The sequence below is a fragment of the Drosophila montana genome, unplaced genomic scaffold, assembly GCF_035044405.1.
Source record: "Drosophila montana isolate Dmon_TW-CO22-7 unplaced genomic scaffold, ASM3504440v1 contig_3200_1, whole genome shotgun sequence".
NCBI lineage: Eukaryota > Metazoa > Arthropoda > Insecta > Diptera > Drosophilidae > Drosophila > Drosophila montana.
Window position 1 is genome coordinate 8,142,894 of NW_026998080.1, and position 22,860 is coordinate 8,165,753.

Here is a 22,860-nt window from a genome sequence, read left to right on the forward strand (position 1 = left end):
GGGAAAACCCTAAATTATCTAGTTTTGTCAGGATATCTTGGAATATTTATATACAAGATATAGTAATTCGATCTGGACGAATCTGAATCTATGTCAAGTTTAATCTAGAAAGCTTTAAAAGCGAGAGATTTAATTATACAAAATTTTAATATCCTCCGTTTGGGTCTTAAAAACTTATATAAAGCTCAAACTCAGACAATTTCTATTATATAAACAATTGTTATCTATTGTTTACGGTTATTTGCACTTATATAACAAACGATTAAAGTTATTTGCGGAATTCGTTTCAATTCTAGGAAAACCTGTCTATTTTTTTGCAATGCAATGACTCTGTTTTTTAGCTTATCAGCGCGATAAGAAAACCAAGTCGATAAACTGATAACTGATGTTGATAACCTACAAAATGTGTAAGGTAAGTGCGGCGCAGGTATTTTAAGGCAATCAGAAAAAGGTCAGTGTTCCTCTTACTAAAAGATTATTTAAGATTATATTTTAATTATTATATTGAAGGTCATCAGGACACTAGTTAAGATCAAGAGTTGATGCTTAATAGCTTTAACTTAGATAATACTAGGAGGTTATCAAAGCTAACTATATAAGCAGATATAATTATATCCTACAGTCAATATCATTTCAGAAAAGCTTTAACCTACAAATTGACTCAAAAGAGTTATATTAAATGATAATGTTAAGCTTAAAGTTAAGAGCGCAATAGCTTTAAGTCTTCATCCTAACTGCTGCCTTAAGCTAAGAGAGTGATTGATATATTTAAGAGTAAGCTATTGGTAATGATGCTTTATGTGCCTTACCTGAGCTTTTGCCAAATAAAGAGAGTGCCCGCTCTTGAATGTCTTACGTTTGTTTATTTGTTTTTATTTATGTATCATGAATCTATCACTTGTTGCTGTTCCCTCTCTTCGCTTTTCTTATGTGGCCACTGTGAACGTTGTTGCGGCTGTTCTCTCTCTTCTCTGCTCTTATGTGGCCACTGTGAACTTTGACTTCTTAACCGAAGCCACAAAAAGTCCCGCGCCCTTGGCATTTTCCGCATATACCGGCAGCTCTTCCATGCGACACATCCAAGCTTTGAGCTTGGGATATTTAACGGCATCAATGTCTACATAGGCCACCAGCGAGGTGATCGACGAGATGAGACTAAAGTCGGCAATGGTTAACTGATCGCCAGCCATGTAGGGTTGATCCTTGTGGAAGAGCACCATGCGGGTGATGCTTATCATTGTACATTGAGTTCATTTACGTTGACATACATATTTATAGGCCAATTGCAGTGCGGCCAGCGTCATTTTGACAGCACGCACCGGCGGACTGGGATCGAGGCCGTACAGCGTCAGCTTGTCCATGGTGCCGGTTCGCCAGCTGAACCATTACTGAAGCCTGAGAAGAACTTTGACAGCAGCTGCCAAAAAAGTAGCAGCAAAATCACAGAGTGAACACGGGGCAAAGCAGAATATTGGGAATATACTCTTTATATGCTAATTCCATAGTTGCCTTATCGCTCTCTCTCTCTCTCTCTATCTTTATATATTTCTTAAATACACTTGCGAAGAGCTAACACAATCATGCAGCAGTTTATGAATTAAAGTAAACAGTCACTCACTTTTACTGTTTTAAGAGATAAGCTTCAAAGTGGGGAAATTTGTATACCTAGCGCCATTGAGTAATAAATAGATAAATAAATATTTATTACTCAATGACTAAGTGCAATGCGCACTCAACGCACAGAGAGCATAATTCCCTCCATAAACTACGGCTCTCCCGATTGTGACTGATATAACCGTAATTTGGCAAATCATGCATGTTTTTCATTAGACCCACGTACCCCTAAGAGCTTTAACGGAAAAATTTCAGCAATATCGATTATCTATGATAAGATAACTATAAATTATCATAAAACATTTATTGACAGGGTATTGGAAATCTAATAATGCCGACTCACTTAGTCAACTACTGTGAATTTTTTGCTTTTAATAACAGCTGCTAATTGCTTTGCACCCTGCAAATTGACAGCACGCACCGGAGGACTGTGATCGAGGCCGTACAGCGTCAGCTTGACCATGTTGCCGGTTCGCCAACTGAGTAATTACTGAACTCTGAGAAGACTTTTACAGCGCTGCCAAAAAACTAGCAGAAAAAATAGAGATAAAAAGGGGCAAAGCAGAAAACATATTTGGAATATACTCTTTATTTTCTAATTCCATAGTTACCTTATCGCTCTCCCTCTCTCTTTTAACACTAGCACTAGCGAAGAGCACAATAAGGCAGCAGTTAATGAATTAAAGTAAAACGTCACTCGCTTTAACTATTTTAAGAGATAAGCTTCAAAGTTGGGAAATTTTTATACTTAGCGCCATTGAGTAATAAATAGATAAATAAATATTCATTACTCAATGACTAAGTGCAATGCGCACTCAAGGCACAGAGAGCATAATTCCCCCCATAAACTACGGCTCTATCGATTGTGACTGATAAACCGTAATTTGGCAAATCATGCATGTTTTTCCATTAGACGCAACTATCTCTCTCTTTCACCCGTCCACGTACCCCCAAGAGCTTTTACGGAAAAATTTCAACAATATCGATTATCTATGATAAGATAACTATCAATAGTCATAAAACATTTATTGCAAATTGGAAAACTAATAATGCCGACTCACTTAGTCAACTACTGTGAACTTTTTGCTTTTAATAACAGCTGCGAATTGCTCTGCACCCTTCGCATTTTCCGCATAGTAGGGCAGCTTCTCCAAGCGCTTGATCCATGCGCTCAGCTTGGGGTACTTGGAGGCCTCTATGGGGATATAGGGCACCAGCGAGGTGATCGATGTGATCAGACTGAAGTCCGCAATGGTCAGCTGATCGCCGGCAATGTAGTTGTGATCCTTGAGGAAGGCCTCGACAAAATCGTACGCCTCGGTAATTGCCTCGATGCGCTCTTTGGGCACCTCAGTCTTGTTCAGGAAGAGAACGTATTTGGTAATGCTGCGCAGAGCATTGGCAAAGACGACTCCGCCCTCGAAGTGCAGGCGCTGATCGACGACAGCGCGCTTGAGCAGATCCTTGGGATACAGCGAGTCATCCTTGGCGTATTTGCTCACCAAGTACGCGATTATGGCATGCGAGTCCCAAATGAGCGCCTCTCCGTCCTCCAACAGAGGCACCGTGTGCTGCGGATTCTTCTTCAGATATCCCTCTGCAAACTGCTCCTTGTTCAGGACATTGACCACGGTGTAATCGTAGGGCAGCTTCAGTGCAGCCAACGTCAGCTTGACAGCACGCACTGGGGGGCTGGCATCCACACCGTATAGTACTAGTTTACCCATATTCAACCTGTTCGCCTTGTCAACGTTAACTGACCGGGCACAGGTCGCGCCGACGCTTTTTATATGCTCTCCAGCTCAAAGAGAGGCGAACAAGTTGCCGAATTTCGTGTGCAAGAGAGAAAAGATAATGCAAACTTTATGGGCACATATTTTAAATTCCCTACGCTCTTTGAAGGTTGATAGCAGTTCGATAGTTCGATTGCAAAGAATTGTGCTCTCTTTGATTTGTGACGTCACGACTGTGGAAATTTATGCGTGGGCCGTGCGGTATGTATAAAAATTAACCAATGTTGATGATTTCTTTTGTTTGAATTTATTAAATAATTTGAATAATAAAAACATATAGTTTTAAATTGAAATAAAACACATCATTCTTTCTTCCGTCTTCTCGAGCGTTTAAATAAAAAACAAAAGAGGTATCTTTTAATGCTAACTCGTTGTTGTTTATTTTATTTTATTTTTATTATTTTATTTATTTTTATATTCTTCATTGTATTTTAATTGATTACAAAACAAAAAAAATTGAACAAATAAATAAAAAAGCTTAAAATGAACAATTGTTGTTGAAATTGAACCGGCAATTTTTCGGTCGCTAGTTCGATGCGCACACAGCTCTCTAAATCAGTCAGTGAGTCAGCCACAACTCGTCATATCCATATGTAATCATACAAAATCAATAGAAAACTGATAAAGCCCGCTCGCTTAGGCAGTTACTGAGAATTTTTTACTTCTAATGAAAGCTTGGGATGCCTTGGGGCTTCGTTGGGCACATAGACCATCGCGGAGCTGGTCGATGAGATGAGACTAAACTAGACAACGATAACTGATAGGTGAGGCGGCGCATCAATGCCTTATATGCGTCGACCTTATAGAGAGATAAACAAGTGGGCAGATTTCGAGTGCTGCTGAGATCGAAGCGGCTCCAGCTTAAGAGCGAACTTTGTTTGCTGGAAATTTCTACTCTCTTTTAAAGTCGAGAACAGTTTCATTCACTTTCGCACTTTAGCCGAAATTACATTTGCACTGATTTTTTTTCCATGTGAAAGAAAATGCTAATGCTTTTTTAATTAGCGAAGGGGTGTACTGAGGGGGAGCTAATGGCACATCAGAGTAAAACTAGTTGCAGTTAGTTTGTTAAAAATTCAAGCGTACAAATCACATAGCAATTCAGCTGTGTGTATGTGTGTTTTATATAGCTGTGCTTAAGCAACGTGCTCTTACTTCCGAAATGTGCCTAATGGGTAATTAATAGAAAGTATTTATTACTCAATGCAAATGTTCTGATCTGGTACTTTCTCTCACAGAACACGCGCACCTAAATGCTTATGCCGACTAAGCTAAGCGTATGTGTATGTGTATTGTATAGATAGTTAACTGATTTCGCTCTTCATGTTTGCCATTAAAGAACTCTGTCTGTGAACGCTCGCTCTTGCTTTACCTTTGACGCAGCAGTTTCTGTTCCAAACAAATATATGATTATAAATTAAAGAGAATTCAAGTGTAAGGCGCTCTTTAAATATTTTATTTTTATAATTAGCTCTATGTATGTGCATAAAATGGGCATTTTACTGAGAGCCAAACCCAAACTAAGTAACAATTGTAAAGTTTTTCGACTTAAGCATAGCCTCCAGCTGTGCAGCGCCCACGCCATTGGCCTCCTCGTAGTAGGGCAGCTCCTTGAGCCGCTCCAGCCAGGCCAAGATCTTGGGATACTTGACCGGATCCAGCTCCAAGTAGACAGCCAGGCAGCTTATCGACGACACGAAGCTAAAGTCGGCTATGGTCAGCTCGTTGCCGGCCACGAAATCGTTATCGCCCAGAAATAGCTCGACCAGGTCATAGATCTCGGCCACCGCATCGATGCGGGACTGTTCAATGGCCGTTTCGCCCAGAAAGAGCACACTTCTCGTTATGGGACGCAGTGCGCCCGTGAACATCAGACCCGAATCGAAGTGCAGCCGCTGATCGACAATCGCACGTTGGCGACAGTCCGTCGGATACAGTGCATCATTTGCCGCATATTTGCCCACCAGGTAGGCCATAATGGCGTGCGAGTCCCAGATATATGCAGCCTCATCCTCCAGCAATGGCACCGTATGCTGCGGATTCTTCTGCCGGAACTCGGGCAACAAATGCTCACCGGCTGGTATATTAACGGGCACCAGATCGTACGGCAGCTCCAGCGCCTTCAGCGTCAGCAAACAGGCTCGTGTCGGCGGACTTGCCTCCAGGCCGTAGATCAAAAGTTTGCCCATGTGTTGACTAAAACTTGCGACTAAATGCGAGGTGCTGGCCGCCAGGACCTTATATATGGCCCAGCCTGGCCGGGGACACGTGGCCCGTGTCGAGGGCCACGTAAGTGGAAAACCAATAATAATTGCTGCACATTTAAAATGCGCAATTATTCTAGGCGTGCGCTGCCAATGTCAATAGCGTAAATGTAGGGTATTCAAAGTCTCATTCTCAACTTTTCTGCCTCGTTTGATTTCAATAATTTATGCATTTCAAGGCACGCAAACTGTCAAACAGTCTTAATAATCTATCAGCAGGGTTAGTTAGTTAGTTAGGTTTTAAGCCAAGCGACTAATTTTAGCCTTGCCCGTGACACATGGCCCAGAGCTGTGGGCAAATATTGGCTGTGCCCATAGATAAGAGCCCAAGGCTCAGACACTTAGCGCGTAGCATTAATAAACAATCGGGCAAAAACTTAAACTTGCAGCATTATGACGTCTCCAGCAGTTAGTTAGCTAGCTAGTTAGTGCCTGTTGTTAGTATCTAATCTTATCTAATCTCCTTGTCCAAAATCAGTTTCATGCACTCGTCGACTCGCGCTGTGTCAGTAGAAACTTCGCTGCCCTGGCCTGAAGCGGGCGCAGAATCCGCTAACGAATTGCTTAAAGTTCCATTCGAATTCCATAGATCCTTCCAGGCATGGTGCTCATCCTGTTTGGCACGGAGCTGAGTCCGCCGGTGCGCGCTGTGCTGTTGACGCTGCGCGCTCTGGGGCTGGAGCACGAGTTCCGGCCGGTGGATTTGCTGGCTGGCGAGCATCTGGAGGCGGATTATGTGCGCAAGAATCCGCAGCATACGGTGCCCCTGCTGGAGGATGGCGAGGCATACATCTGGGATTCGCATGCCATAATTGGCTATCTGGTGCAGAAATATGCCACGGATGATGCACTGTATCCGCGCGAGCCGCTGCCTCGCGCCATTGTCGATCAGCGCCTGCATTTCGAGTCGGGCGTTCTGTTTGTCAGCTTCAAGGAGCTGCAGCGCCTGCTCTTCCAGGAGCACGCCACGGAGCTGCCCAAGCAACGCATTGCCCAGCTGCACGAGTCGTATGCGCTGCTCGAACAGTTTCTGGCCGGGCACGCCTATCTGGCCGGCGAGCAGCTGACCATTGCCGACTTCAGCATTGTCGCCACGCTGAGCACCTTGGATCTGTGCTACGCGCCGCTGGATCCACAGAAGTATCCCAAGCTGAGCGCCTGGCTGGCACGAATCTCGGCTCTGCCCTACTACGAGCAGGCCAATCTGCAGGGAGCGCGTCGCCTTGCCGACCTGGTGCGCGCCAAGCTGCCCAAACAGTTTGACAAGCTCTGGCAAAAGGCTTTCGAGGACATCAAAAGCGGCGCCGGCAAGCAGTAAAGTAATCACAGCCTATAATGAACGCATTTTACCTTCGCCTTTTTTTTTGTATTTAACCAAATGTAAAATGTTTTGAATAAAGTTTACGTGTTCGCTTGCCTGACCAAGAATATGTGCCACAACATTTCCTTTACCATAAAAATAACTTCAATTAAGAAAGAAAGTATTATTTTCATAATCTAGATGATGCACTCCGAGAAAAGGGGCGTAACAAAAGGCGTGCTTCAGCAGTTAAAGGCACATGCCCTTTTGCGCTGGATCATTTTCTTAAATTAAGTATGAGTTTTCTTAAATGAAGTATGAATCAAGTTGAAAATTCATTGTAAGCAATATTTTGCCTGCTTAAATTAAACTCAAGCCCTTTTGTGTCTACAATTTGTACATTTCGATTGAGCATTTTCTTAAATTAAGTATGAATTTTCTTAAATTAAGTATGAATCAAGTTGAAAATTCATTGTAAGCAAGATTTTGCCTGCTTAAATAAAGCATGCAACGCGCTCAATGTAAGTACAGCACATTTCTGATTGAGAACTGTTTTTATGCATTTTATTTAAATATTTTGGAGTTTAAAGAAGAGTTCTTAAATTAAGACTTTTGTGCTCAGCTTAAGAGATTTTAAGATAAGCTGCTTTTTAGGCACTTTTTTACTTGATTTAAATAAAAACTTTGGTATTTTCTTTAAGTGTACTCAATACTATACACGCTTAAATTATTTAATGCCTCTAGTTTATTAAAAATTTAAAATATTTAAAATTTAAATTTTATAAAAAGAATTTTATTAAAATTATTTTGGATTTCTATATTAAAGAAACTAAAATACAAAAAATTGAACTAAAAAGAAAGATTATAAAAAAATTGCCTAAAACAAGAGAGAGTATTAATTGCAATTAAAACCTGTTGAGGATTTACTTAAAAAATGTGAAAGTATTAATTACAGACAAATTCTGATTAAACAAATTTATTTAAATACGAGAAGTGTTATTTTTATTTTGCCTAAAATGAAGAGACCTATTCTTAAATATATTTGAAATTCGATAGAGAAAAAGTTTTCCAATCGAACTGCGTCAACCCCTTGCTGCCTGTTATTGTGCTGGGTATAATTATGTTTTGAAAAAACTTTAAAACCTTTTGCGCTCATTAAAATTGAAAAAAAACAAAACAGCAAAAAAAAAAAAGCATTTTCGAGCGCAACACAAAAATGAAAAGCGCAAAGTTGTGCCGCGTCGCGCCGCGTCGTGTCGCGCATGCCAAAGTTGTTAAATCATAATTAATTTATGACGCCGCCAGCTTTAGCTGGAGTTGGGAGCCTGGCAGCCTGGCAGGTAACCAGGTGGGCAGCTGGCCAGGTGCGCTTGCAGGTGGAGGCACGTCGTGTAAAACACACTCTCTTTTCAAATGGCAAGAAGCCTGCCTAAATGCCCGCCTGAGCTGCCGCCTGCTTGGCCCACTCGGCCAGCCACGCCCCCTATTCGGCTGTCGCCCTTCTTTTGCGCCTCATTGCAGAGTCGAGGGTAGCTGGCAGCGCTGGGGGGAGCGGGTTGCGGGTGTGCAGTCAAACTAATTGTTTTAATTTCAACTTTTACTTTGGACGTCTCGCCGCGCCGCGTCTCGCCCTACGACCACGCCCACTGCGAGTCCAGGTTTCTGCATCGCCAGATTCGTTTGCTTTAATGCGACGTTTTTTTGCATTTTACCTTTACAGGTTACATATTTTTTTTGTTGCCCGTTTACTAACTGTCCCCCCAGCACTTTGTTGGAATTTTCCGTGCTCGACTTTTTGCTCGGCTGGGTGTATCAATTTATTGTAGCGTACTTTTAGGCGTCCTTTGAAATTTTCGCACTGGGTTGAGTTTTCTTTGCTTTTATTTTCTCTCCATTTTCCGTTGTGTTCATGCCAGTCCATGAAAAGCGGCTTAAATGTGGAAGCTGCAATGGAAACTGCAAACACTATTCAAAAATATAAGAGAAGAAAATATATGGCAAAAGGCTCTTAGCCCGAATGGCATAACATTTATATGCACTAGCTGGTATAGAATGCGATTTATAGAATTATTATGGAAATTCAAGAGAGCAGATTTAGTTGGAAAAGCCGCTAACTGCGTGCTTTAGGCAGCTGTTTCTCTCCTCAGCATGGAAAATGCAGTTATATAAAGCTTCGGGCTTTAGGGTCCGATGTTTATGAAATTTTCTATACTGCATCTATGCTAATCTAGTATACTACTCTAGTATATTTAGTAGTATAAAGTATATACACACAACTCGGTGATTATATCTGAGCGCTGAAATTTTCATACAGATCGGACTGTACAGACCGAAGCTATACCCTGTTCTACAAAATAAGTGAAAGATTCTTGATCTGTGCATACTATACGAGAATCTGCAAACCAAGTTTGGTGCATCTAGCTTTTATAATCTTCGAGTTATGCTTAAAAGAACATGTTTCAAAATCGATATTTATCGATATTATGAAACTGGAACTAAATATCGAAACAAAGTAATTGACTTGTCTTGCGTATGGATTGGGAGAATATACATTTAAAATATTAAGTCTCTGGGTTTTCCAGTTGCAGAGATCTGGAGACACAGATGGATAGACAGACGATCCCTCGTCGTCCTTATCAGGAATATAAGGTATGAATCTTATGGGATGAGAGAAGAGAGAAAAACATTTTTTTTTATTTTATTTATTTTCTTACTATTATTTGTTCTTTACGCTTTTTATTTATTATTATTTATTCTTTTATTTCCATCCAATCGTTTACACAGGAGCTCTTTTATTTTTCCAGTTCTCACAATTTATATTTAATGCTGCGCAAAATTGGATACTTTTCGCCCGCGCATTGACCACGAAAATCATCTAGTGACAGATCATGGAAGGCGACACCGCCCAAGCCGTGAGCCTGCACAAAGCCGGCCTTGATGGCCGCCGTTGTGGGATCCTCGTAGCCCACCCAGAGGCCGTTCTCGCCATTGTCACCAGCCGCACGATAGGCATAGATGCCGTAACGTTTCGTTGGATCGCCCACCTTGCGCAAATGTTGGCCGTCCGTGTCCTTGCCCTGGCCCAGATGTTGCTGCAACAGGTCACAGATCTCGGGCCAGCTGAGCAAACCGGGCTGGCCCGTCTGTTTGCCAGCCGGAGCGGCGCCCTCCGTGGCCGGAATGGGCGGGAAACCGGTAATGCCGGAGTTGGGGCTCATTTGCCAGGCGCGTCCATAGCTGGTGATGCCAATGTTCAGCTGCTGTGCATTGGCCGTGTGATTGAGCCAATATTGCACCTGATGCTGCACATTGTGGGTGGCATCCCGATCGTACATGGCGTACAGTGGGGCGGGCAGATCCGCCTGCTTGGGATCACGTTGCGGCGTCTGGAAGTCGTAGGAGCCCAAATTGACAAAGTCCACAAAGGCGAGCACGCCGGGAATGTCTATGAAAACTGCAGAGGAAAGATTGAGATTGAGATTGGGAGTGGGGCAATCGATACTCACGTTCCGGATCGACATGTGGCAGCATGCTGAGGGTCAGCTGTTTGCCATTGCGTTGCAGCTCGACGCGCAGCTCCCGCACGAATGTGGCGAACTGTTCCTTGTGCTCCTCGGCCTTGGGATCGATGGAGGAGCTGCTGAACCAGCCCTTGAACGAGCTCCACGCGCGCTTCAGTGCGCCCTGCTGCTGCTTGGGCTTGATCTGGGGAAACTGCCAGGCCAGATCCAGGCCATCGAAGCCATATTTGACCAGCTCGGCGCTGGCACTGGCCTTAAAGCTGTTCCTGCTCTCCGGCAGCTCCAGCAGACTCAGATATTTGCTGCTGTCCGGCTGGCCCTCGGCATTGAGATCCCGCTCCCCGCCCACGGAGAGCAGAATGCGCAAATGCGGATGCTTTTGCCGGAGCGCCGTAATGTGGGCATAGTGCTGGCGATTATAGCTGAGCTCCGGATTCAAGCTCTTGATCTTAAAGCTCTCTGGATCGATGCCCGCATAGCCATAAATCAGGTAATTGCAGAAGTTTAAGGCAGTCTCCAGTTCGTTCAGCGAAAGTTGGGCGGGGCCTGCTCCAGCACGAAAACAAAAACAGAAACAGAAACAAAAGCCAGAATACAAGTCAACGTATATGCATATGCCAGGAGATAACCCTACGCTGACCCCGCCGACTGACACACAAAGATTAGACGTAGTTTTAGCTCACCCTCGCGAACAAAACTCGACGCATCGTAGTAGCAAACGAGCTTGGCCACATCTGCCAGGCTGACAGGACAGCGGCACAGACAGAGCAGCGCTCCCAGAAATACCCAACCGTGGGGCAACATGTGTGCGTTTGTTTGCTTTGAGTTGGGTTTGAAGACTGACGCAGAAAACGAAGCTGGAGCTGGATGAGCTGATAGCGCCGGACAGCAGGCATACAAAAGCTAAGACAAAGCATGAAACTAATTCACAAACAAAAAAGCGATAAGGTGGGAGAATTTCACTTTGATGATATCCGACTATCAGATGCTCAGCATTTTTTTATTTTATGTGCATTTTTTAACTAATGAAAACTATTCGCGAACACCTTATTAGTTCGAAGCTAGTCAGTAAGTCATTTAGTCAGTCAGTCAGTCATTCACTCAATAAGTCACTTAGTTCCTTAGTCAATCAGTCAGTCAGTCAACCAGTCAGTTATCAGTCAATCAGTCATCACTAAGTCTATCATATAGTCAGTCAGTAAGTTACTTAGGCACTCCATCAAGCCGTTGGTTAGTCTATTAATGAGCTAGTCAATCATTTTGTCAATCAGCCAACCAGTCGGTCTCTTAGACAATATATCAGTAATTCAGTCAATCAGTTGGTCAGTCAGTCATTGGTCAATCAGGCAGTCAACAATCAGTCCACTAGTAAATAAGTCAATCAGAAGTTAGTTAGTTACTTAATCAGTCAGTTATCAGTCATCATTCAGTCAATCAGACAACAGTCACTTACTTTGCCAATCAGTCAGTTAGGCAATCAAGCAGCTATCGGTCAATCAGTTATTAGTCAGTTTATTAGTTAATCAGTCATCTCGTCAATCACTTTGTCCATCAGCTATTCAGCCACTGAGTCATTAGTTAATCAATTAGTCAATCAGTCGTTCAGTCTATTAGATAATTAGTTTATCAGTCAGTAAGTCAGCCAGCCAATCAGTTATCACTCACTCAGTCTGACCGTCAATCACTCAGTCAATTAGTTTGTCATTTAATCAATCTCTCATCAGTCACTCAATCAGTCAGTCAGGACAAACAGTTTTAAATACATACCATTTCTAACCTCCTCTTATTTACCCAAGATAGAGGGTATTTGTAATAATTATTTAATTATTATTTTACTTATACCTAATTTGTTCTTATACTTGTTGGAGTATCTCATCTATAAAAAATATGCCAGCTAGTGACAGACGTGAAGGATTACAGCAAAAAGGATGCTCGTCCAAAAGTTTTGACAAGCTGTAAGTCTCGAAATTCAATTAACTCACGAAAACTTTTCACTCAGCCGCAAAATTCTTTTCACAGGCGCTGCTCGGCAACATGACCGATTAACAGCATTTCAATTAGAATGTGTGATTAAGACGTCAAGGCTTTACTTGTCCCAGCTGCTCCATTGGCTTCCATATATATACATATATATATCTGTGGCTAATGCCAGCCAAACCACCAAAACGCAAATCCCCAAACTCGAAGCGGCAGACAGGCCAAGGCGGGCGGCGGTTGGGCTGAAATGGATTTTAGTGGGTTACGGCTTGGGTTTTGCGGTTCAGCTTGTAGTAGGTATATACACACACACACACACACACACAAACACACACATTCGCACACCCACACACACTCTCGGTCATATATATATATGTATCCGGCTCTCATTAGTTGCTGTCGCCTTGCTAGCGACGCACTCTGGCCTCTCCGTCTCTGGCTCGTGTCACTTTGCCGCTGTCACACCTACACGCCCCTATTACCAACGCCTGCCCCGCCCACGCCCCCGCCCCCGCTTGCCAATCCAAGTGGCAACTCGCACAATTCCCGGCTGACAATAATGTTTTTGTGCCCAGCTTAAATACATTAAAGCCTTCGCTGTCTGACATACAACATGGCAAATGATGAGCAAACCCCCCACCCGCCGCCGCAACACTCCCCCTCACACACACACACACACACACACACACACAGAGAGAGCTAGAACTGCGTGGCAGGCACTTAAAGCAGGATGAGGGTCCTGTAGAGGCTTTTACATCTGCCCGGAACGCTTTGCCCAGTTGATTAGCAATTTTGCTCACGTGGTGCTATTTGTTGGCTTCAAGGGTGGGTTGCGGGTTGTGTTTGTGTGTGGGAGGTGGGAGGAGGAGGGGTGAGGGGCGGAAAGTGTTGACTGCTCTGTTTGCGAATTGCTTTTGCTGCTTTTTGCAAAAATTTATTTGTGCATCAAAAATTTACATCTTTTATATAAACTTATTCAATGGAAACTTTTCACGACTTTTCGCCAATTTTCTTCAGCCATTTTGGCATTTGTCCGGCTGCCTGCCTGGCTTGTAGCTGTAGCTAGCTCACAAGTGGCAGCCCTCAAGTGTTTTTTGAGCAAATCCTTTTGCGTAATTACTTTGCACAGTCACACAAATCCCACGCCCAGCCACCTTATCCCGGCGATCGACCGCCTGCCCTTAATAGATTTGTCCCCGGGGCTAAGGCTGAAGTCAGGCGCAAAGGCATTTAAATTCCAGCAGCAGCCGTGTTTGTGTTTTATAATGTTTTTATTTAGCTGCTGACTGTTTAAATATTTTATGTTTTCTCGTTTTTGGATTTTACACACACATTCGCTTAGACAACACGCATACGCCGCGTGTGTGTGTGGATATTTACTGTGTTGCGCCTAAAAGATGCAACAAAAAATTTCCGCTTCCCTTTGGCAAAAAATCACATAAATTTTATGAAATGCCAGCACACAAAACTCTCTCACACACACATATGGCAGAAGCTATAAAACTAACCGCAAAAAAGGGAACACACAGACAACAACAACAACAACTCAATTTACAACAAGAACAACAACAAGGCGTGGCAAATCAACAGAATATTTCAAATATGGCTATGCACAGGCGCCTAAGCAAAATGCACACATGTTCATGGACACGCCCCTAGTTGCCCACTCTCAACTATACACAAATCATGTGCACATTCACCCCCACACACAGACACACATACACACACACACATACACACTCCACAGGTTGACAATAAAACGTTGGTCGTAATAATAAACTAATAGTGCCCCAGCTGCCAAGAAACGCTTGACTGTCTTTGTCCTACTCAAACCACACTGCTGCGCACATAAAATATATATATATATAAATATGCACATATGTACAGAAATATACATACATACATAAATACATAAAAATATTATGTGTAGGCAGAGTTGTGCTCATAAAGAGTATATTCATGTGTAGTAAGCGGGGTATTGACGATGTTATGTTTTACAGAGAGAAACAGCGAGGGAAAGATAGGAAGGGAGAGAGGGAGGAGAGAGAGAGAGAGAGAGAGAGAGAGAGGGATAGAAGGAATATTGTATAGTTGTTGTTGCTGGTGATTTGCAGTTATTATAACAGAATTCATATTCTATTTTAATTCGAGCTTAACAGATTATGTTAATAACAGAAGATCAAGTATCCTTACATATTCATACACATAACAAAATGAATATTCTATGTTAATGCGAGTCTAGCAGCTTAAGTTAATAACAGAACAATTATCCTGTTAAAGAGAGCACACTTAGTAAGCAACTGTTAAGTTTAAGCGGCAAACACTTTAAAATAGACAACAGACTTAAAGTAAAGTAATATATTTGTATGGGGGAAATAGAAAAAACTGATGAAAATACTAGAAAGCCATTCTAACATCCCTCCAAACGTGTTATCTTAACAGCAATGTTTTATTTTTATTCTTTTGTTATTTATGTTTAGCTGATAACTTAGCTTACATATATATCTATATATGCCATACGATCTATGCAATGTTGGTCAAATATCTAAAGAAAGAGTATTCAAGGTTCGTTTAATCATGCACACAGTTGAACTTGTGTGTGTATCTCTTTGTGTAACCGCATTTGCCACTGACATGTTTGCACACACACACACAACCACACAACCGCACACACACACATTCACAGAGAAACTTTTTAGTGTGCACAGTCCTGGCATATTTTCACACCAGCTTAAGCAAACGTCGCACTAGCTTCCTCAGCTACAAATCTTACCACAACCCAGCCCCTTCACTACTCCTCGCCCCCTCCTCCGCCCCTCAAACCAAGTGCTGCCTAATGGGCTTTTCCAGCTCCGAAGTCTTTAATACAGCTGACCTCGCCGTCGATTGGGTGATTAACTTTTTGGGCAACATGGGAAAAACATCTGCCCGCAAGCAGGCAGTCAGTCAGGTGGATGGAGCGAGGGGGGGAGGAGGGGGTGGGGGGCGGTTTATTTGGCGTAATTAAATTGTTAACGCACACGTGTCGACTGTGCGCTGAGTTGGCTTTGCCGTATTTATGCATGTGCATGGGTTCATTTAAGCGTAATGCTTTTTACGTTGACAAATGTGGCGGCAGCAGCAGCAGCAGCAGCAGGAGAAGCAGCAGCAGCAGCAGCAACATCCACGCTAATCCACCCAAAGCCAAGCCGTGAGTGGGGCGGCGGGGTAGCTGTAAGCCACGACAGCAACAGCCAGCGCTCAAACCCTAATCCCCAACCCCAACCCAACCCCAACCCCAACTGATTCCTATTCCCAGTCCAGATGCCAGTTCACTTTGCATGGCTTACGCCCTTGGCTGGTGTTTTTAATGCTTCATTGGCTTAATTGCCAACCAACAGCAGGCACACACATAGATACGCACTCGCACACACACACACAAACGCGCACACACACACACGCACACACTCACACACACACGCAGACCGAGCATGTACGCAACTTTTACCCGACGAAAATGAATTCAACCACAAACACGTTCATTTACCTTTCATAGATACAGATACACAACGCCCAACTCGACTCGGATGGATGTTCGCCTTGCTAAGCTTTTCCAACTTTAAAATTGTGTGCTTTAATACTTTTCTGCGCTGCTCTTGTAACAAATATCCTTATAATAGCCTATAAAAGGAAAATACTGTGCATTTATAATGTAAATATATTCCTCTTTTATCAAACTTATGCATCTCGAGAACTATGGGACCTAGAGACACCAAATTTGGTACACAGACTGACATTGGCTTATTGAAACATTTAAAAAACATACCTGGTTCCCTTCATAGAAAAAAACAGAGTTACAGTGAGAACTAGCGTGCGCGGACAGCGATCGTTGTGTATATTTCGCCCGTTCAAGAGGTTTTTCCGCCTAATGGAGAGAGGAATGGGCATGGCCTCTCAAGAGGGGTGTCTACATTATAAGAGTTAGGAGTTAGAATAGTTTGGACAGTTTATACTCTATTTACATAGATTTCAAAGATCACAGACGATGTAAACCCTTTTCTTTAAAGCACAGAAAAATGAAGTAAAGACCTTTGCAGAACAGTTCCTAGCCTCCAATCCAGTTAGCTTAGCTTAGTTATATCTACAATGTATTTATTTAATAAAAACATTTAAATTTCATTTGAATTTACGCTGCATTTGCATTTGACTAACGTTTGCTTATTGACTTGTGCATATATAGGCTTGTGTATCTGTCAGATGCATTCAGTTCAACTAACTGAGATTACGGACATTGCCCCACTCAGCTAGACGATGCCTATAGCTATCTGTGCACGGGATCAAGTGAGTTCAGCGCATTATGAATGGAATTTGCAACAAAATAATTGCCGAAGTCGTTTATACCCTCACCAATCAATCAGTTGAGCTTTAATAATATGAATAGAATAGAATATAAGTGGAACATATTTTAGAGAATTGTTAATATGAGCATATAATAATAAGTAAGAAGGTTGCTGGTTCAAATCCCACCTGATGTTGGTATCTTAGACAAATTTAATCTGAATTTTATGCCTATAGTTTTTAACTATGTAAGATATTTATTATGCGAACAAAACAAATGAATACTTAACTAGTAAGTATTAACGCCTCAAGCACATGGGAAAACTAGTAGTATAGCCGTAAAGTGTGCTTTTTATTTGCAGGAAATATAATTTTCTTTATATATAGAGACATATGTTATGTCGAAAGCAACGATCAAGGCAATTTGTTAACAGATTAGCTCAAAGTAGAACAAAGCCTTAGGCCAGCTGTAAGTCTCGTTTTGCATGGACTTAGCAAGTGCGCATTTGCCAACCATGTTTATCAATAAAAAAATATAATAACAATATTATTACAGACAATACTAGACGGTTATATCAGTTGATTAGTCTATAAAAGCGGCTTGTAGACCTTCGCTCACGATCAGTTTCAACGGGCGAGTCGCATTTGGAGCTTATTGCAATTATGAAGTGGTTTTCGCTGGCTTTCGTCATGGCTCTGCTCGCGCTGGCAAGCGGTCAGTACTAGACAGGGACTTCTACCTAAAAGCATCCATTAATTAATTAATTCAAACATCAAATCCATTTGCAGCCAATCCGCTGCAGCCGGGCCATGTGATCATCAATGGGGACTGCAAAGTATGCAACGTACGCGGCGATTAATAGATTGTTAAGAAAACTTAAAAAAATAAATAACCAGCTCTTGTTTAATACATGTTTTTATTTAAATAAAAAAGAAATAGATGTGTTTATAAATATATTTTTGCAAATTACTTAGGCATTAACATAACTTTCAGTTGTTTGTGGCGAGGTTTAAATCTTAGTTTAGTTTAGTTTCAGACAGATCTCAACCTCCGTGAACATTGCAGTTCACACAGTGTCCGTTGATGATCACATCTCCGGGCACCAAGGGGGAAGCTGTTTTGGGGGAAATATTCTATAGTAGAGCGCACAAGGGAACGGGGAAAACTTTAACTTACCACTGGCCAAGGCCAGGAGGCCCAGCAGGAATGCAATTGACAGACACCTCATTTTCTATTCTTCGCAACCTCTTAAATGGAACTGAAACCAATTTAGCGAAATCTTCTGTTTATATAGCTCATTTGACAAGTGGGCTATTCCTGGAAGCGTATATTATAGATGATAATAGGTCGCTTTAGAGATTGCTTGGAAAAACCCGAGCAATTGAGTATTTCCAAATGATAAGCGACTCGTGCGACATTGATATAGTGCATCAAATTGGGTTTAATGTGTATTCAATACAGCGAAGCCTATGCTAATTTTGAGAGCCAATTAAAGCGTTTGCACTGTTAGTTAATGTGTAAATACAATAAACAGGTAAGACTGCTCGATTAGGAGATACCCTGAACCCAGTTGACGTTACAAATATTTCAGTTTCCCTTTAAGCACACACATTCACAAAAACACACGCACACACACGCACACACACACACACACACAGCTTTGCCTGCCTTTCCCCTCGCCTCATACTATCATACCATAAGGTATGTATGCTTTAATAACTGGGTTGCTTTCAGTCCGCTCTTTATGAAACTTTCGGAACTTAAATATGGCATCCAAAAGCTGATGTATACCAAAACCCAAGGCTTTGCCTTAACAAATTGTGACGCCACTTGTAGGCGAGAAAACAAATCTGAAAATCGATATTTATCGATAAATGGAAAACAGGCTGAGTTATTCGAAGACATGTGCGTTCACTAGGATCAATATTCTCCTTAGGTCTCTGAGTTTGAATAGTTTAAAGACAGACGACTTTTGGGCAAGAATAAAATATATATTTTCTAGAAGAGCCTTCTTTTGCCTATACCATACTTATTAACTTACACAGTATACCCCTTTTCAATGAGTACAGAGTATTTAACATATTTTAGAAAACATTTAAAACTACGTCATTTCTAAAGAAAGTGTATATTGTAAGAATTAAAAGAGCCTAAGTAGGTAATTCCAAGTGGGAAACAGTGTAAGAGAGACAGAGAGAGAGAGAGTGAGAGAGGGAGAGATGGAGAGAGTGAAAAAGAGAGAGAGTTAACGTATGCTTATAGGGCATAGATATGTATATATTACCAAACAAACCCAACTTTGTTACCTATGACAGGAAAAACATTAATCAAATTAAGTTTTTCCAAATAAAGCTAAAACCTTAAAAAAGAAGCATTTGTTAAGTTTCGAAAAAAGTCGGAGTTTTTGTCTTCCAACTTTTTCAAGTCGGAGTTTTCGTCTCCCAACTTTTTCTATTTATCAGAAGACCCAAACTCCGACTTTGTGTACACATATTGTTTAATATTTTATATTTTTTAATATATGCTATCAGCTTTGGAATTTAACAATATATATTAATCACACTAGTCATTTGTTTATGCTAGTTACAACCTCTCGTATGCCTCTCTCAGATCAAGTTGAATCAAATGTTCCGAGTTTGTAGAGAGCGGCTGCTGTGAGATATTTGCCATTGGGCAGACTATAAAAGCGCAGTGCAGAACGTGGCTTACAATCAGTTCGAACTGAATAACATCATGAAGTGGCTATCTGTAGTTTTCGCCTTAGCCTTATTGGCTCTAGCCAGCGGTAAGTAGGACGAGCTGTGTTTACCTACAAGCTGCCAGTCTAACCAATTATGCATTCCATGTACAGCCAACCCGCTGCACCCGGATGTGGTCATCAATGGGGATTGCAAGAAGTGCAACGTACACGGCGGCTAAAAGCACCTAAAAATTATAATTAACTAATAAAATTAAACAAATGAATGCACAATATATATATCATGTCTAATTATTTGGTTAAAATTGGAATAAAAGAATTGCAATTCGAATATTTTCACTCAAAGTGACTTTATTTAATTATAAATTATATTTCTGCAGAAAAGCACTTATGAGATAATACAATAGTCCAAAGCCCATGGCACCCGAGGCCAAGACCTGAGTAGCTGCACCCGCGACTTTTCTGTCTCCTGGAATGATCACCGAATCGTCATCTTCCGGCCGATTGCAGTCTATGCACTTGCCATTGATAACGACTTTGCCCGGTGTGGCTGTCAGAGGAATACATATTAGAGCAATTGTCTCACATTTCCAGAGATCTATTCAATTACCGCAAACCACAGCCAGAAGGCAGCCCAACAGCAGCAGCTGCAATGCAATCGATTTCATATTCACAGCACACTGATCCAAACAATCTGAATACCAGACGTCAATGGCATGCACTTTTATATAGAACAGGTTTCCGATTCAGATTGAGCGCAACAATCGCATCGTTGAGAGACTCAAATGTTTCGGAATTTCCCAGCTTATTGAATCTAATCTCTGCTCATCAGTTCAGTAAACAAAAGCGACGTCAGATATAGCTCTCATGCTATTTCTAAAGAAAATAATATAAAATGGTTAATATAAAGTAATTTCAATTTAAAAAAAAATTAAATTTTTAAAGATTTGTTACATTATTTTTATACATATATAGAAAATATATTTGAAATAATATAAGTTAATTAAATAATAAAATTATGTATTATAATTAAAATAATAATAATAATAGTTAATAATATCAAATATAAATAATATTAATACATTAACTATATTTTAAAATATTATAAAAAATATATACATTTATTTATGTATTAAATATGTATTATATGTATAACTATAATATAAAATATAATTAACATATTTATGTACTCGAAAAATAGTTTTAAATTATTAAAATATAATAAAAATATATTAATGTAGTCGGACAATTAATTTAAAATATATATCTAAATACTACTTAGTATGTAAAAATAAAAATAATATTATATGTCTTTCTATCCAAAAAAAAATAATAAAAATATATATATATATACATATAATAAAACAAATAAATGTGATAAATATATATATTTACATATATATAAAACAAATATGTTACAGAATTTATTTAAAGAAAACAAAACGAACTTCAAAAAAATGTTTTTAATTAATATAGAGTATAACTTTGTTGAATGTGCATATTCTAGTTTCTAGTATAAGAACCGAACGAAATTTTATAGATTATCGAAAGTATATAAAAACAATCTGAGATTGCTGAAAAAGAGGGTATATTTTTGAAAATTTCTAAAAAAAATTCAAAGCCTTAAAAGCTTTTTTTTATATAGTTTTTAAATAGTTGGTATATAGTTTCCTAAATAGTGTTTAAATAGTTTGTATATAGTTTTATATAATTTGTATATAGTTTTTATATAGTATATACATATATAGTATGCATTTAGTATTTATGTAGATTTTATATACATTTTCTATAGTTTTTATAAAGCTTTTATATAGCTTTTATATATTGTTTATATAGTTTTTATGTGATAATCTTAAGCAGACATCGGGCAACATTTATTGCTCGAGAATAAAAATAAAAAAGAAAAGTTTTTCATTTAGCTATAAGAATTTATTAAGCATTTTGTGGCGATTTAGTGTGATATTTTTTGTTTTTTGTTGTACTTATATTAAATGCATATTACATGGAAAACATTTTACGCTAGATTATTTGGCTATTGCATTTTGCGGCTGTGGCTGCTCCGGGGATTGGGTCAATGTTCTAGGAGCGCACATTGCACACTTTGCAGTCGCCATTGATGATGACATTGCCAGGACTCAGTGGGTTAGCTAAATGTGTAGAAGAATCAAGTTAGTTCGCTGTCAGTTGGTGCTGAAGACAAGCCCAGACTTACCACTAGCCAGCGCCAGGAGACCGAGCAGAAAAGCGAGCGACAGGAATTTCATGTTGATTGGTTGTTGTTTTGTTTTGTTTTGTTTGATTGCTTGGAAGACGCAAGAAGACTGATGCCTTACAACTTGGCCAGCTATGCTTTTATAGCTAAACTGCAGCCAGACTCGGAGCTAAATGTGCCTGCCCGTTATCATACGAACTTGGAAATGGAATTGCCCGATGCCAGAGGCGAGCGTCAAGTCAAGATTGAAAAATTTCCCAATTGCGTTGCGGCAATGCGAATCTAGTTTGATTTTTATTATTATTATATGGAATATGTACTACAGAGAGCTACAAGCTGCGAGAGAGAGAGAGGGCAGTATCTATAAACTAGGTTTAATAGTGGTATCATAAAAGTTGCCAAAGGCGTGTTAGAATAAAGGGCATACTCGTACCTATAGTGTGTGTATATATACCTGAACAGCATGGACAGAGAAGTTAAGTAAGTAAGATTAACAGTATAACCTACAGTATTGATCTATATAACATATATTTCCAGTATATACTTATATATATATATATTCTATATACTTAGTGCTGATTTTGGCGACCTTTCCATTTTTTATTTATTTTATTGGCTAGCTCTACGTTCTCCTGGAGAAATATTAAACTAAGTTGTTCAAACTTTTTAGCCAATAAAATAATTATTCTATATATATATTTCTGCATTTCCGCATATGCTCTTCTACAGGGTATCTCTAACCACACACAATGTAAACATTTACATTAAGCTATCATTAACCAAAACTCACGCTGATAAAAGTTGCTAAGAGTAACAGAAGATTAGCTGTAAATAAAAGAATTTTGACACACAAAAAAAACACAGGGTATCTCACCGTCTATCAACCGTTTTTACCCTATTCTAACTTGTTTTATTTGTCATATTTGTTTGCATTTACGATCGAATTCCCATTTCAATTGCGACGTCTGAAGCCTGGCGCCCCCCTGTGCTATATGTTAATTAACTTAATTCCAAATACATTTCCGACTAATCGTTAAAACGTGTTTTAATGTTGTTGTTGTTGTTGTTGTTATTGTTGTTATTGTTGTTGACTTCACGCTGCATTTGATGAAAGAATTACGCACGTAACTTGGAATTCCGAACCAGTTGAAGCAAACATAATTCCC

General features: G+C 40.3%; 10 protein-coding genes and 1 long non-coding RNA gene across 13 annotated transcripts; 3 read left to right on the forward strand and 8 right to left on the reverse strand.

Annotated features, from left to right (window-relative positions):
• Positions 1-634: 634 nt before the first annotated feature.
• LOC135431947 (glutathione S-transferase D5-like) lies at positions 635-1,366 on the reverse strand. Its single transcript, XM_064687373.1, has one exon. The coding sequence runs from the start codon at positions 1,236-1,238 to the stop codon at positions 978-980; it is 261 nt and encodes an 86-aa protein (XP_064543443.1). The 5' UTR covers positions 1,239-1,366; the 3' UTR covers positions 635-977.
• A 1,234-nt stretch (positions 1,367-2,600) lies between these two features.
• Positions 2,601-3,366, reverse strand: LOC135431437 (glutathione S-transferase 1-like). The gene has a single exon (XM_064686583.1). The coding sequence runs from the start codon at positions 3,339-3,341 to the stop codon at positions 2,676-2,678; it is 666 nt and encodes a 221-aa protein (XP_064542653.1). The 5' UTR covers positions 3,342-3,366; the 3' UTR covers positions 2,601-2,675.
• Positions 3,367-4,891: 1,525 nt separating this feature from the next.
• LOC135431652 (glutathione S-transferase 1-like) lies at positions 4,892-5,596 on the reverse strand. Its single transcript, XM_064686891.1, has one exon. The coding sequence runs from the start codon at positions 5,594-5,596 to the stop codon at positions 4,928-4,930; it is 669 nt and encodes a 222-aa protein (XP_064542961.1). The 3' UTR covers positions 4,892-4,927.
• Positions 5,597-6,193: 597 nt separating this feature from the next.
• GstE10 (Glutathione S transferase E10) lies at positions 6,194-7,024 on the forward strand. The gene has a single exon (XM_064686597.1). The coding sequence runs from the start codon at positions 6,273-6,275 to the stop codon at positions 6,987-6,989; it is 717 nt and encodes a 238-aa protein (XP_064542667.1). The 5' UTR covers positions 6,194-6,272; the 3' UTR covers positions 6,990-7,024.
• A 2,719-nt stretch (positions 7,025-9,743) lies between these two features.
• Positions 9,744-11,342, reverse strand: Idgf5 (Imaginal disc growth factor 5). Its single transcript, XM_064686596.1, has 3 exons — positions 11,176-11,342; positions 10,478-11,038; positions 9,744-10,425 (listed from the first exon to the last, which is right to left on the reverse strand). The coding sequence occupies exons 1-3, from the start codon at positions 11,294-11,296 to the stop codon at positions 9,779-9,781; spliced, it is 1,329 nt and encodes a 442-aa protein (XP_064542666.1). The 5' UTR covers positions 11,297-11,342; the 3' UTR covers positions 9,744-9,778.
• A 4,421-nt stretch (positions 11,343-15,763) lies between these two features.
• Positions 15,764-16,646, reverse strand: LOC135431454 (uncharacterized). Its single transcript, XR_010436793.1, has 3 exons — positions 16,471-16,646; positions 16,275-16,415; positions 15,764-16,129 (listed from the first exon to the last, which is right to left on the reverse strand). It is a non-coding gene; the product is annotated as an uncharacterized LOC135431454 (long non-coding RNA).
• Positions 16,647-16,774: 128 nt separating this feature from the next.
• On the forward strand, positions 16,775-17,694 carry LOC135431452 (bomanin Short 6-like). 3 transcript variants are annotated; one of them, XR_010436792.1, is made up of 3 exons: positions 16,775-16,789; positions 17,149-17,501; positions 17,576-17,694. XR_010436792.1 is itself a non-coding variant. In XM_064686601.1 (3 exons), the coding sequence occupies exons 2-3, from the start codon at positions 17,450-17,452 to the stop codon at positions 17,644-17,646; spliced, it is 123 nt and encodes a 40-aa protein (XP_064542671.1). In that variant the 5' UTR covers positions 16,775-16,789; positions 17,343-17,449; the 3' UTR covers positions 17,647-17,694. The 3 variants fall into 3 exon arrangements, 2 of the variants coding, with proteins under 2 accessions (XP_064542671.1, XP_064542670.1); XM_064686601.1 differs by having other exon boundaries at positions 17,343-17,501; XM_064686600.1 differs by lacking the exon at positions 16,775-16,789 and having other exon boundaries at positions 17,160-17,255; positions 17,343-17,501.
• A 33-nt stretch (positions 17,695-17,727) lies between these two features.
• On the reverse strand, positions 17,728-18,069 carry LOC135431450 (bomanin Short 6-like). Its single transcript, XM_064686599.1, has 2 exons — positions 17,964-18,069; positions 17,728-17,901 (listed from the first exon to the last, which is right to left on the reverse strand). Exons 1-2 carry the CDS (start codon positions 18,013-18,015, stop codon positions 17,831-17,833), a joined length of 123 nt encoding a protein of 40 aa, XP_064542669.1. The 5' UTR covers positions 18,016-18,069; the 3' UTR covers positions 17,728-17,830.
• A 1,341-nt stretch (positions 18,070-19,410) lies between these two features.
• Positions 19,411-19,759, forward strand: LOC135431453 (bomanin Short 5-like). The gene is made up of 2 exons (XM_064686602.1): positions 19,411-19,569; positions 19,636-19,759. Exons 1-2 carry the CDS (start codon positions 19,518-19,520, stop codon positions 19,701-19,703), a joined length of 120 nt encoding a protein of 39 aa, XP_064542672.1. The 5' UTR covers positions 19,411-19,517; the 3' UTR covers positions 19,704-19,759.
• Positions 19,760-19,807: 48 nt separating this feature from the next.
• On the reverse strand, positions 19,808-20,251 carry BomT2 (Bomanin Tailed 2). The gene is made up of 2 exons (XM_064686598.1): positions 20,093-20,251; positions 19,808-20,032 (listed from the first exon to the last, which is right to left on the reverse strand). Exons 1-2 carry the CDS (start codon positions 20,148-20,150, stop codon positions 19,842-19,844), a joined length of 249 nt encoding a protein of 82 aa, XP_064542668.1. The 5' UTR covers positions 20,151-20,251; the 3' UTR covers positions 19,808-19,841.
• A 1,138-nt stretch (positions 20,252-21,389) lies between these two features.
• Positions 21,390-21,857, reverse strand: LOC135431743 (bomanin Short 3-like). Its single transcript, XM_064687017.1, has 2 exons — positions 21,695-21,857; positions 21,390-21,629 (listed from the first exon to the last, which is right to left on the reverse strand). The coding sequence occupies exons 1-2, from the start codon at positions 21,744-21,746 to the stop codon at positions 21,562-21,564; spliced, it is 120 nt and encodes a 39-aa protein (XP_064543087.1). The 5' UTR covers positions 21,747-21,857; the 3' UTR covers positions 21,390-21,561.
• Positions 21,858-22,860: the final 1,003 nt, after the last annotated feature.

Excerpts from the sequence above, each read along its gene's own strand:
- LOC135431947 (XM_064687373.1), bottom strand. The coding sequence starts at position 1,238 with ATGATAAGCATCACCCGCATGGTGCTCTTCCACAAGGATCAACCCTAC.
- LOC135431437 (XM_064686583.1), bottom strand. The coding sequence starts at position 3,341 with ATGGGTAAACTAGTACTATACGGTGTGGATGCCAGCCCCCCAGTGCGT.
- LOC135431652 (XM_064686891.1), bottom strand. The coding sequence starts at position 5,596 with ATGGGCAAACTTTTGATCTACGGCCTGGAGGCAAGTCCGCCGACACGA.
- GstE10 (XM_064686597.1), top strand. The coding sequence starts at position 6,273 with ATGGTGCTCATCCTGTTTGGCACGGAGCTGAGTCCGCCGGTGCGCGCT.
- Idgf5 (XM_064686596.1), bottom strand. The coding sequence starts at position 11,296 with ATGTTGCCCCACGGTTGGGTATTTCTGGGAGCGCTGCTCTGTCTGTGC. Across the intron at positions 11,039-11,175 it reads GTCGAGTTTTGTTCGCGAGG|GCCCCGCCCAACTTTCGCTG; the intron begins GTGAGCTAAAAC and ends GTGCTGGAGCAG. Across the intron at positions 10,426-10,477 it reads GCCACATGTCGATCCGGAAC|TTTTCATAGACATTCCCGGC; the intron begins GTGAGTATCGAT and ends TTTCCTCTGCAG.
- LOC135431452 (XM_064686601.1), top strand. The coding sequence starts at position 17,450 with ATGAAGTGGTTTTCGCTGGCTTTCGTCATGGCTCTGCTCGCGCTGGCA. Across the intron at positions 17,502-17,575 it reads TCTGCTCGCGCTGGCAAGCG|CCAATCCGCTGCAGCCGGGC; the intron begins GTCAGTACTAGA and ends ATCCATTTGCAG.
- LOC135431450 (XM_064686599.1), bottom strand. The coding sequence starts at position 18,015 with ATGAGGTGTCTGTCAATTGCATTCCTGCTGGGCCTCCTGGCCTTGGCC. Across the intron at positions 17,902-17,963 it reads CCTCCTGGCCTTGGCCAGTG|CTTCCCCCTTGGTGCCCGGA; the intron begins GTAAGTTAAAGT and ends CCCCCAAAACAG.
- LOC135431453 (XM_064686602.1), top strand. The coding sequence starts at position 19,518 with ATGAAGTGGCTATCTGTAGTTTTCGCCTTAGCCTTATTGGCTCTAGCC. Across the intron at positions 19,570-19,635 it reads CTTATTGGCTCTAGCCAGCG|CCAACCCGCTGCACCCGGAT; the intron begins GTAAGTAGGACG and ends TTCCATGTACAG.
- BomT2 (XM_064686598.1), bottom strand. The coding sequence starts at position 20,150 with ATGAAATCGATTGCATTGCAGCTGCTGCTGTTGGGCTGCCTTCTGGCT. Across the intron at positions 20,033-20,092 it reads CCTTCTGGCTGTGGTTTGCG|CCACACCGGGCAAAGTCGTT; the intron begins GTAATTGAATAG and ends TTCCTCTGACAG.
- LOC135431743 (XM_064687017.1), bottom strand. The coding sequence starts at position 21,746 with ATGAAATTCCTGTCGCTCGCTTTTCTGCTCGGTCTCCTGGCGCTGGCT. Across the intron at positions 21,630-21,694 it reads TCTCCTGGCGCTGGCTAGTG|CTAACCCACTGAGTCCTGGC; the intron begins GTAAGTCTGGGC and ends CTACACATTTAG.